At 35.2% G+C, this 13,162-nt stretch overlaps 1 protein-coding gene and 1 long non-coding RNA gene across 2 annotated transcripts; both read left to right on the top strand.

The window, feature by feature from the left end:
- The first annotated feature begins 4,342 nt into the window (after window positions 1-4,342).
- On the top strand, window positions 4,343-4,963 carry LOC128209600 (uncharacterized). The gene is made up of 3 exons (XR_008257036.1): window positions 4,343-4,365; window positions 4,603-4,710; window positions 4,939-4,963. It is a non-coding gene; the product is annotated as an uncharacterized LOC128209600 (long non-coding RNA).
- Window positions 4,964-5,195: 232 nt separating this feature from the next.
- LOC128209599 (uncharacterized) lies at window positions 5,196-10,335 on the top strand. Its single transcript, XM_052913696.1, has 11 exons — window positions 5,196-5,306; window positions 5,596-5,706; window positions 5,790-5,903; window positions 6,084-6,197; window positions 7,957-8,071; window positions 8,236-8,318; window positions 8,655-8,726; window positions 8,909-8,993; window positions 9,229-9,329; window positions 9,615-9,680; window positions 9,899-10,335. Exons 6-11 carry the CDS (start codon window positions 8,274-8,276, stop codon window positions 10,001-10,003), a joined length of 474 nt encoding a protein of 157 aa, XP_052769656.1. The 5' UTR covers window positions 5,196-5,306; window positions 5,596-5,706; window positions 5,790-5,903; window positions 6,084-6,197; window positions 7,957-8,071; window positions 8,236-8,273; the 3' UTR covers window positions 10,004-10,335.
- Window positions 10,336-13,162: the final 2,827 nt, after the last annotated feature.

The raw sequence follows: 13,162 nt of genomic DNA, 5'->3' as shown, positions 1-13,162 counted from the left end.
TGACATGATAAGCCATGACTTTCATATCGGATTACCGTGCTTATTGTTATCTTACTTGGTAAATAAGTACGGGAATATGCACACATATTAATTTATCCTTGCTGACAAAAGATTACCGGCTTTTGATTGTTTGAGCAATCCTTCAGTTTTGTACTAGCATTATCATGCCTTGTCAGATTACTCTTGTATATGTTGTATTGATTGTCTTATCAATATCTTGACAATTTCGACAGTATTGATAATGTAAACATTTGAAGTGTCTACTGACTGTTCTCCTGCAGAAGTAAAAATAATAAATAAAGTTAATCCTTTATTTTGAAAAAAAAACAACATCCAATATGTGAACATTTTATTTCTAGGTGGAGATTGTGCCATAGGGTCTGCTCCAGAAAAGCTCCTCTTAAGTTCGTTACCATACTCCTTTGAATATACCGTATCTGGCAGGTAAAGATTACAGTGACAGTGGGTAATGTATACAGTGACATTAAACGTATCGTAAGGTGTTTTGACTATACCGTACTTGGTGGGTAAAGTATACAGTGACATGTACGTATTGGATGCTCCTCTGACCATAACGTACTTGGCAGGTATAATATCATAAGGTACGGGGTAAGAAGGTGACCGATATGGGATATACGGGGCAAAGAAAACCATGGTTTCCACTGGAACCATGGTTCCGAATATGGTTTCATGCGCCCCGTATATCCCATATCGGGTTACATACTAACCCCGTAACGTACGTCGACAACCTGTTTACATGTTTTAATGTTTGATTAATTCATTGGAATCGTAAAATAGACGCCATTTTGGCATGATATAAATTTGGTGACCCAATATGGAAAGATATGGGGTCACCGCGTGACCAGTTCTGCACTAATGGCGTTGCTTCATTTATGTTTGAGGCGAGATTGACAGTAACTTTGTCCGTGCCGTATGGTATTTTGAGTATCCCGTACTTTGCGACTAAAGTATACAGTGCAATTGTTCGTATCGTATGCTCCAATGTGTATAACGTACTAGGCAGGTATAGTATACAGTGCAATTGTTCGTATCTTATGCTCCAATGTGTATAACGTACTAGGCAGGTATAGTATACAGTGACATTGTTCGTATAGTATGCTCCAATGTGTATAACGTACTAGGCAGGTATAGTAAACAGTGACATTGTTCGTATCGTATGCTCCAATATGTATAACGTACTAGGCAGGTATAGTAAACAGTGACATTGTACGTATCGTATGCTCCTATGTGTATAACGTACATGGCAGGTATAGTAAACAGTGACATTGTTCGTATCGTATGCTCCTATGTGTATAACGTACAAGGCAGGTATAGTAAACAGTGACATTGTACGTATCGTATGCTCCAATGTGTATAACGTACTAGGCAGGTATAGTAAACAGTGACATTGTACGTATCGTATGCTCCAATGTGTATAACGTACTAGGCAGGTATAGTAAACAGTGACATTGTACGTATCGTATGCTCCAATGTGTATAACGTACTAGGCAGGTATAGTAAACAGTGACATTGTACGTATTGTATGCTCCAATGTGTATAACGTACTAGGCAGGTATAGTATACAGCGACATTGTACGTATCGTATGCTCCTATGTGTATAACGTAATAGGCAGGTATAGTAAACAGTGACATTGTACGTATCGTATGCTCCTATGTGCATAACGTACAAGGCAGGTATAGTAAACAGTGACATAGTACGTATCGTATGCTCCAACGCGTATAACGTACTAGGCAGGTATAGTAAACAGTGACATTGTTCGTATCGTATGTTCCTATGTGTATAACGTACTAGGCAGGTATAGTATACAGTGACATTGTTCGTATCGTATGCTCCAATATGTATAACGTACTAGGCAGGTATAGTATACAGCGACATTGTACGTATCGTATGCTCCTATGTGTGTAACGTACAAGGCAGGTATAGTAAACAGTGACATTGTACGTAAAGTATGCTCCTTTGAGTATTACGTACTTGGCATGGGCAGCATAAAGTGGCATAGTAGCTATTATATACCCCTTTGATACTACCGTACTTGGCAGGTAAAGTCAACAGTGACAAGATAGCTATTGTATGCCCTTATTGAAATTACCGTACAAGGAACGTATAGTTAACAGTGAAATATGTATATTCTGTCCTTTGAAAACAGACGTACTTTGCAGGTATAATAAAAAATGAAATAGAATATAGTGTATGGTCCTTTGAATATGCCGTATTTGGCAGGTCTTTTAGTTTACCTTACTTGGCATGCATAGTAAACAGTGACATGATATATATCAAATGCGGTGATGTTACTTTTGAAATGAACAAATAGACTTGATTACAGTAGATTGAATATGCCACACAACGTATGTTAACGGAAAACATGGGTAAGTACATTCCTAATTACATATGAACGCATTTTGTTCGGAAGATGGACTGATTTTCTGTTTCATCTAGTTATAATACTTTGAATGGGGTAACGCAAATGTTTTCTTCCTCACACATCGAGTCCTCAAAGCGAGAAGGTTTTAAGTGAAATTATATGCACCTTAATATTCGTTACTAAGTTTCCCTTACACTATACAGTTAATGTATACACAAAACTATATTTTACAGGAACTGTTTAAAGACACAATGTACGTCCGTTGTTTATCGAGACAATCTGGTATGTAATAAATAATTATATATCAATTATTGGGTTTCCATTGTATGTCAGTGTCGTTAAAAGATTGGCTAAAACTATGCTATGGTTTTACCTTTGTACTTCTAGCGAATTTACAAATATGTTAGATGCTAATAGGCAGTGTCTTGTCAATACTGCCAGGTATTTATAACAGTAATCATGATTCGTACTGAAGTGGGAGGAAACTCGTTCATGATAGTTTTGTTGTTTCAGAAAAGAAAAAATGATTTCTATAAATGTTCATCTACATCACTTGGCGGCCAAATTCCCCATGCTATCAAGATAAAAAAGGACTAAATGACACATGGTAACGAATTGCTGCGAACCATAACCTGGAAGAAATAACATAATAATGGGCCGATTGAGCAGAACTTGTGATAGTTAACAGCGTTTTTAACTTAATGCATTTCTAACAATTTGAGGGTTTCAGTTATATTTGTTTATATTTAAGTATGTGAGGAGATCATCAAATAAATCACGTTTAAAAGTTTGCAACTATGTCATAAATTTCGCTGTTAGCTTGAACAAAGTTCCGAACAATCGGTGCAATGTATTGTTGTTATTATACCAATACACACGTAAAGGTGTTGTACCCGGCATCTTTACTTATAAACTTATAAATAAACCAAGATTATTAAGGCTTCATTTTTTAAATATTCAAAATCAATCATAGTAAATGTCTTAATATGGCGCTGCAAATGATGTGAATGTGATTCAATAACTTTGAATATAAGCTACATATGCTATGTTACTGAGAGAAATAAAGAAAACATTGGTATACATCAAATATGTCAATAAAAGTTCAAAACAAATGTTGATTCAGACAAAACGTGCAACAGTTCAATTAATGTAATATGTAAGTGGCAGTAGGGTCTTACACGTTTAATAGTACACACATGTGAGATGTTCTGTAGAATACCAAGAGACTTAGTCTTATTGACCCAAACACGCCTTTGGAATGAAACGAACACAGTGATAGTTAATCGTTTTGCTATCTACTTATTCGTAAACAAAACCTTCACCATACCGATTTTTCTTTGATGAATACCCTTGATTGAATATATAATAAATATATTTCATTACATGAATTTGTTTTGTAGGGACTTACATTTATATCGAAACAAGTGCTTCGAGAATTGTTAACGAGACCGCATGGCTTGTCGGTCCGGTGATAAGCTACAGTGATGCTCAGGTTTATTGTCTTCATTTCTGGTACAACATGTTTGGCGCTAGCATAGGTACTCTGAACGTTTATCTACAGTCTGTAAATGGTACACACATCCCAGGAAAACGCGTTTGGTCTTCGAGAGGGAATCATGGGCCAGTTTGGCGGTCTGCTAAAGTACAAATCATCCCTCACTCAGATCTTAAGGTAAATCAAAAAAGGTTTTACAGTAATAACGAAACATAAGCTGTTGCTTTTTTCTGTTTCAAGCCATTAGAAACATGCCTGTGTTTTGACAATTTTAAAGTATTACTTGAAGTGAAAATATTTAAAACAGTCGAATTGCATATGTTCTCCAGATCGTTTTTGAGGGCAGTGTTGGTGACGGTTACGTTGGAGACATTGCTTTGGATGACATCTCTTTTGCTGATGGATCATGTGCACCAAAACCGACAACTGCCCCTGTCACAACAACACCAGTTACAACGTCGATTTCAACTACGTCATCCGGAACTTGTAAGAAGTCAAGTTTCACAATTGCGGTTTATAAAACACAATTCAAAAGTTTCTAAACTGTAGTCTAACCACTATCAATCTAGATGATATTTTTAAATTGTTACTTTATGATGAAATTTCTACAGATAATTGTAAATTTATTCTTTTCGTATCTCTGTTCTTAAACTTTACGCAAATAGATTCTTCTTTTAAATTTCATCCAATATAAACGTTGTTATGTACATGTATCTGCTACAGTAAACGGTTGCCAAGGCAATCCATGTATTCACGGAGTGTGTTACGTCCATCAAAACGAATATTTCTGTGTCTGTCATGCCGGTTATGGAGGACAAAACTGCCAGATAGGTGATTTATATAGTTATGAATACACTCTGATCTACAGTTATTTTTTAACCATTAACATCAATGCCGTAACAAAACTAGCGCTTGTGTATTATGAAGATATTGTTTTCGCTTTTAGTGGTACCAGTTTGTGTTAATATAAAGCGGTTCAGTGTTATTTAAGAGTGATATTGATATAGCTTTTTAGGACAGAAAAATACTTTCTTGCACATCCCTGTATCCAATTCTTAGATCAAGACGAATGCAGTTCATCTCCTTGCAAGAATGGGGCGACATGTGAAGATGACGTTGACAATTTCGTGTGCAATTGTAAACATGGCTATGCAGGGATATTATGTGAAACAGGTAAGTAACTGTTAAAGTGTGCTTATCACAAAATCAAAATGAAGTACAGACTAGTTAACAACAGTAAGACGCATTTCATACTCATATATCTCAATAATGTATAAAAATAGTTGACCGACGAACACTTAATCAATTTGCAGAAATTGATGATTGTTTGTCAAATCCATGTTTGAATGGCGGATCATGTTCGGATGACGTAAACGGTTACACGTGCACGTGTGTGCAGGGCTTTGATGGTGACCATTGCGAAAACAGTATGTTAAAATATTTGTGGGAAAAAATTATATGTTGACCAATTCGAATAAATTACACATGATATAAATGATAAAAAAACTTATTTTGTAAGTATTTCTGCCACCCTTCATTGTGGTCATATAATATTTGTGCCACGAACTAATACTTTTTCAACTTATTTCTTATTCAGGTTATCTCAATAATTTGTTGCATATTCCTTAAGATACTTTCGTATTAGCAACTCAAGCCGTTACAGAGGCATAAACAATCAAATTACACATGCGTTAGTATTTTGTTTCAATATTTCAGTGCTGGACCCGTGCTTCTCCAATCCCTGCGTAAATGGAAAATGTTTCTCCCATCATTCTCTGTTTCTGTGCATCTGCCCAGCGCATTTAACCGGGAAGTACTGCGAAATGAGTAAGCGTCTGATCTATTGTTGTTCCTCTATATTATTCTTATTTCAAATACTCTTTCTTTGTAATGTTTTTTTGTTATTTCAGGTCAAGACATTTGTGCATCCATGCCTTGTTTAAACGGAGCTACCTGCTCTTCCCATGAAGACACCTTAACGTGTAGCTGCTCTGAGGGATTTGATGGAACCAGATGCGAACATGGTACATAAAAATTTTATCCCTATTTATGCCCTTATATGAAAAACAAACGTTTGGGAACAATACCAAAAATTGACTGGTTCTTTACCGATATTAAGCAAATAGTTTAGAGTGTTGACGACGAAGTCATACAAAAGGTGATCATTAATGAATTATTAAAACTCAGACTATGTCCGCCTTCAGATATTGACGAGTGTTTGTCAAACCCATGTGCTTATAATGGTACTTGCGTTGATGGATTGGCAACATTTATGTGCCAATGTCAGCCTGGATACAGTGGAAAGCTTTGTAGTTCAAGTAAGTATCAACGACTTATTGCCCTTGTATTTTTGGACAAGTGTTATGCGCAAATAAATTGGATAACACCTGCAGTACAAGCTTGTTACTATGAAATCGTGTTTGATTTACCGTTCAAATGCGTTATCTTAATATTTTTAGATAAAACAATACTAGATAATGAGCGGGTTTTCTGTATTTTGTGTGTGTGTTATGACATAGACCTTGTGCCTATCAACAGAGTAAGTATTAAATGTTTGACTACTAGGCTTTTCACTGTATATTTAATTGCAGCGTGTACATTATTACATTTGATTATGTATTCCTTAGTAGTCGTTTTGCCAACAGTGTTTTCATATTTATCTTCACTAAAAGTTCGGAGAAGGGTATCAGTGTATTAGACAAAAACTGACATAGATGTTTTTAAAAAAAAAATGTTTTTGTTTGTTTAAATAATCATTTAGCTTTTGATGCGTATGATATCAGGCAAGATTAAACATGGTTTCGTTCAATAGTGCTTGCCAATCGCATTATCAGAAATTACTGTACTACTTGAAAATGAGCAAAAAAACACACGACCACAAGATGTGAACAATTTTGATGTAACTGACACAACAAAACGCATCGGGTCTTTATATTTCTTTCTGAACGGTATATCAATCAATTAAGACCTCCCTTGCCGTACGCACTTGATTGCGGCGTTCAAAAAGTACGACCTTGTCGTATAGCTTTTGTCATTCGTGATTTAATACTTTTGACAACAATATTATACAAATTTAGAATGGTTGATGCAGACAACCACCCATTTGGTAAAACTTTCGAAAACATTAATAAACAGGAGACTTATTATATTGGGACTTGGTACTAAAAATCTGAAATTCTAAAAACTACCTTTTCGAGGACTCCTGCAAGGTAAACATCGATTTTGAGTTATTAAAAGATTTTGTTTTATTCTACCCGACCACTAGCCTGATCGGCCTTATTTTATCCGACCGGCCCTACACTGTTTTGCGACTAATCGCACATTTTCCCAGGTCTTGTCTTCAGACCTACTTTGGTAATTTTAGAAAATGCATGTCAATCAGATATATTCAACTGTGTTATCGGACATTTATTTAACCCTTAAACGCCTATTACGATATCATGTTCCGCCGTTTCCACTTCGAGTTTGAATCTTCTCAATACTTATGTGAAAAACTACAGAAACATGCTCAGTAGCAGAAGGTTTAAACACAAACACGGTTTAATGACACTGGGTAAACGCCAAAGGCATAGAACGCAAAAACAAAAAATCACAAACAAGAAACAAAAAAGAACAGCACAAAACACCACAAACAGCACAGTGCATATATACATTTAAATTTACTGGGGTGTTAAACCAGTTTACGTGCACAAACCTCACTCTAATCCCAACAATCCTAAATAAAGAAAAAAGGTAAAAGATAAATATTATCAAAGTAAAATGCACAACACTACGAATGACAAACATTATACTGCATGAAATCTGAAATCAATTGGCGTGCGATTGGTTGCTGTTTTTTGTTCTTTTTATTCGATTGCCGTTAAGCAAGATTGTTGTGTTAATTTAACCGTGAGTGTTAACATTTGTTGTCAAGTGAGAATTCTGCTTCCTCACATTGGTAGTCAGTTACATTTTTAAAACTTTCGATTACTGGATTTGTTCCTATAATTTTCATATAAATAATGTTCATTTCATTACACATAAAGACGATGGTAGTCATTGTTATCCTTTGTTCATTTAATGTTTACTTTATGCCAGAAATAAACGAGTGTGCGAGTTCACCATGCAAAAACGGAGGTGTATGTTTAGACCGGGTAAATTCGTTCACTTTGTAACTGTCCACTTGGATTTGCCGGCGTCGTCTGCTCTGATGGTAAGCTAACATGTCGTATCTTGTTTCATAAAAGATGAGTAATTGTTCATGGGATTGGAAACTTCCTTTACTTGCAACCGTAACGGAATTCATCAATGTTTGCAATTGATGTTGGGCAGTGTTAACCGTTGCCTTAGTTTAAAATGTTCTTGATTTTGTGTCAGGTAACGGACCCACGTGTTTTTCTTGCGCTCATCTCGGAATGGCAGAGAAATGCACTTCTATAACTACATGTCAGTCAGATGAGGTGCGTTTACATTTAAATTATACATTTCAGATTCTTATTTTATTGTATAAGCATTGATATACTTATTATGTATACACAGATTTTGTATTATGCGCCATGATGTTTTTATTTATAAGACATACAAATTCCTGTCTTTTGACTAAGAAATCAAAATGTGGTAATTAACTGATTTTTACCATTCACAGAACTGCATAAACTTGATTTTACAATATGATAGCGTCGTATTGCATGATCGTTAAGATGTATGTTTCATCCCTAACTCCTGTAAAATATTCAAATAAGCTATACGGACCAACGTAATCGATTCAAGTATTTTAATTTCATCTGCCATTTTAGGTTTGTGTAACTGAAACGTATAAAAAATCTGATGGATCTCGGAGATATAATACAGGATGTCTAAAAGCCAATGTAAGTACTGCTGGAATAACTCTGCATTACAGCACAAGTTGCTGCAACACTAAACAAGTCAGATAATAAAAAAATAACCATTGACATTTAAACTTTACTTGACTTCGGCATAAACACGTTAAAAAAGTGTGCACATAATTTGTGTAAGAACTTCATCTCAGCCTGTATTTGTACACATGAAGGTTTGTGTGTCCGGGTCTTCCGGTGACACCTGTACTCATTGCTGTGCCTCGGATTTCTGCAACCACCAAGGATGTAGCGTAATGGGTGAGAATTACTTATTATAAAATACTATGACTGTGCTATAGGGCGTTGGTATCATTGTATTCTTTTTCTGTGAATGAACAGTCTCAATCAAACATTGACAGAAAGCATGAATGGTGTTCTTTGCCCATTGAATTAAAGTTGTAATACCAAAACATCAATTACTTTGTGTCTTCAAAGACATCTCTCCACACATTAGTTGATATATTCTTTTTGTAAAGGTTAATCTGTATTGTAGGACACGGTCTTCGAAGTGACCGCGGACCTTTGTGTCTAGACTGTGATGACATGGAAAACATGGCCCTCTGCAAAAACATAGCCCCTTGCGCCAAGGACGAAGTAAGAACAAGTCGAAACATGACCCTAATAAGCAAAATCACAGTTGCTCCTAAAATTGTGCTATCGTATTGTTAACTTAAATGACATAAAGAAACGATGTCCCTCAAATATGCAATAACATCATGGGATAAAAAGTTTAACGTTATTGTTTTAAATTGATATCATCCGTAAATATTGTAAAAAAATGATAATTCTTACGATAACTAGTATTATAAAGAGCGCGAGTTTACTTTAACCAAGGTTTTTGTAGCAAGGTTTTCATATACGTTCACCTGTGTTACACAGATTTGCACAATTTACGGAAGTCCTTTTACACACTACGACGGAAAGAGCGTGAGCAAGAACTTCCAGGTATCCTTGTTTAAATTTAAACAAAAAGATGATGTTGAAATCAAAACCTCTTCCTTTCCGTAGTATAGTATAGTTCTTCACAAACGTTTGTGAGACAAAAGCATATTTTTGATATATTTTAAATTATGTTGCATTCGTTAGAAGGCTCTATTCTCTACAGTTCTTTGCTTTCAACGTTTACTTTTACAAATAATATCGTATTGACATTTACATTCCAGTGCCCGGGCGTGGCATCCGCTGATGGATTCTGCAAGTCATGTTGCGACCAGGATATGTGTAACACTAACTGCACCCGACCAGCCGCGGTCGCCATTGTTGGATAACATTTGATTTTCGACTTAAGCAAGGGATTTTAACACCAAGGAGAATCTTACCATGACACAAATGACTCCAAATACACAATGTCTACTTTTTTACCTATTGCGGAATAGCGTTGGAAAGTCGAATATGTGACATAATGTTGAACTACATAGTATGGTGTCTGATTCAAGTTATTATTTCTCTAAAATCTGAAATGTAGCTGAAGCACCAATGTGATGTGATGTTTCATTAAATATAAAACAATAATAATACAAAGGATAACATTTAATCAAGAAGTATATTACTGTCAGTAAGTGTAGTATTAGTTATTATTAAAATAACGTTTGCAAATGTGTTTGTTTTTATCTTTAACCTAAAAGACACAGTTCAGTTAAATCGTACAATTATTTTATGTATAACTAGTGACAAAGAATTAACCGGGTTTTCGATATGTATTTATTGCATTCGTCTGGCGCAAAACTATACAATTTGCCTCCGGTGCACAGAGCACGACGGTATACGCGTTTGTCCTTATATATTATATATAAGGTTAGTTTATGCTTAAGCCTACTTTCCTTTAGAGATTCAAGTCCCTTTTTAGTATAGAAAATTTATATGGAGACACTTCGTGATGCAACGCAGATAATTCGTGCCGCCCTGTTTTGTACTTTCTCTACGTTGTCTTTGTCAGCTTGAGTATGATTATCATAGACAACATCTACATATTCAAACAAAAGTAGTATGACTTTCGTGTAAAGCATTTTAAGTGATTTTCGATTAAGGATATATTTGAACCATTGCATTAAGTATATACGCTGCCAAGCATTTCGTTTGACGGATGCTATATGTTCATGCCATGAGCAGTTACTTGAAATTGTGGTACACAAATGTTTGTTAGTTTACTTTGTAAAAACACGAAGAGAAAATCATAGATGCCTTCCGCTCAACAATACAGAAAAAAGGGGTAAAAGAATAACAAACATTCAATGAGATGCAGAACGCCACAATACCACAAGACAACACCCACAAAACTTATAAATGATCAAATGGCCAATAAATGTTTGGGTCATAACTCGGAACGGTCAGTGATAAATAAGCGGTGAATAAACTATGATATATCCACCTTACACTTGTCCTCGTATTTATGAATATAGCAGGGAGGCACCACAAACGGGAATGACCCAGACGTGGTTCATCAATGTGTGTAACTGGCTTGTTCCATCATTTATTTATAGAACCCTATTTTGTAAACAACATCGGATCATGAGTAAACTTGAAGACTAAAATCAAACATACTAATTCGTTGATAAACTTCCAAATACTTAACGATCACGTTTAATGAAGTCATCAAGCTGCAGCATTTGTGCTAACTTCTTCAAGCACTCCGTTACACTAATTCGGAACATAGTGTGCATACAGTAACAAATGGTGTTTTAAGAACCTTAACTTCGGCGGCACACTAACATTACGTCTCCCTTTGAGGCGACGGTGTTTTAAATGTTAACGGGCTTGCTTCTTTGGGTTGCTAGAGTGCTTGTTCAATAAGTGAAAGTCGTCTCCAACAATTGCTGGAGTAATGGTACGTAAATCACGTGCCTTTTCACGCAAGTACTGGCTTCCAGACTAAAGTGGCTAGTAGCTGTTATAGGCCTTACTTCATTCGGACAACAATGTAATTGCACAATAGAGGAATCACAATAAGAAGTATTTACGTATTCTCCTCTATAGTTTATTTGTAATTATATCTTTAGCAGTATTTTATATGGCGTTTTTAATGCAAACCATCGGATATACTTGAAAGTATTAAACAAAATACAATAAGCGTATAAATGCATCTTAAAATATACCAGGTGGAAATTAGCCAAAGTAAATATGTTTCCCTCGTGGTCATATGTTGGTCATATAAACGCGGCATAAGAATGGAGATTACCACATTCCAGAACTCTTGGAGTATAATCATTATCAAAACACGCCATATTATGATTTGAAATTCAAACAATATTGTTTCGTATTTCAACAAAAATTGAAATCCTTCAAAAATCTTTGACAGTTATTCCATATATATTTTTCATTCCGGAGCCATTTACATCACGACAGATTTGTTTATTTTACGTGTCGCTAAATGGGAATCAACAATTGCACTTTTTAATTTGTTAGTTTCAATACGTACTTCAACACTAACAGATGCCTATGAACGCAAAGTGAGTTGTTACCTTGTCTTAACGGTCTGTGCCACTTTACGTTTACCTAAGACGATACTATGATACTTGTGTAATGTTTGTTGATGATTGGTGTTGTATGCGTCTCGTTTAGTTTTTATTCGTTTATGTTCCTTGTGTCTTCTAAAAGAGTTTGATTACAATTTTAAAGGTTTCCCTCTTTTTTTAGTTTACCATACTACTGCCATATAAAACGATAACATCGTTTAGAGTCACACATACCATAGCATGTTCCAGATGTTTTCGTTGTGTATTAGTAAGATTCAATTAAAGAGATATGCACAATTCTGCAATTCAAAAAAAAATGATTAACGTTAAAACGTCAGGATTGGTCAGCAATATCGATTTGCCTAATCTGAGAATATATAAATTCAGTGGTGCGTTAAATTTAAAGGATGAAGGCTTAAACACTCAAAAAGACATTCAACGCCAAACGATCACAACACCCCACACCTCATACCTACTTAAATAATCAAGTATCGAGCAAACCGGTAATATCAATTTATCAAGAAACATAGTAGTACTTAAATACCGCCTTTAAATGAACAAATCAAGCTGTAGCAAATGATAGCACATTTAATTATACCGAAACACAATGAAGTTAATACTCTTTGTCTCCATTGACCATAATGTTACATTTGTATGCATCATTGGGTATCGTTTGCAGATAACGAAAATGCAAAGAATTATATATTAAGTTATTAATTTTGAAATCGGACGTGGAAAGAAACATTTTTAAAGCCTAAAAAGTTGTTTCGAATATTAGTTTTGGTATTTTTGTCACATATTGATTTATCGGCAAAAAAACAACTTTAATATGATGCGAAATAACTATATCCATGTATCCAAAATTCGCATATTTGAAACTTTGAAACGAGACAGTCATAGATTGACCTTCACCTTTTAACAGTTTTTAAACTTTTAAAAGGACGCACACAGTCGAAGTATTAGATTTGTGTGTAT

The sequence above is a fragment of the Mya arenaria genome, chromosome 11 (assembly GCF_026914265.1).
Source record: "Mya arenaria isolate MELC-2E11 chromosome 11, ASM2691426v1".
Classification (NCBI taxonomy): Eukaryota; Metazoa; Mollusca; class Bivalvia; order Myida; family Myidae; genus Mya; species Mya arenaria.
This window is presented reverse-complemented; position numbering and strand designations above follow the sequence as displayed.

What these genes read in the sequence shown, in the direction of transcription:
- LOC128209599 (XM_052913696.1), top strand. Translation starts at nt 8,274, where the DNA reads ATGGCAGAGAAATGCACTTCTATAACTACATGTCAGTCAGATGAG. An exon ending in CTACATGTCAGTCAGATGAG is followed by an intron (nt 8,319 to 8,654) that starts GTGCGTTTACAT and finishes CTGCCATTTTAG; the next exon opens with GTTTGTGTAACTGAAACGTA. An exon ending in CAGGATGTCTAAAAGCCAAT is followed by an intron (nt 8,727 to 8,908) that starts GTAAGTACTGCT and finishes GTACACATGAAG; the next exon opens with GTTTGTGTGTCCGGGTCTTC.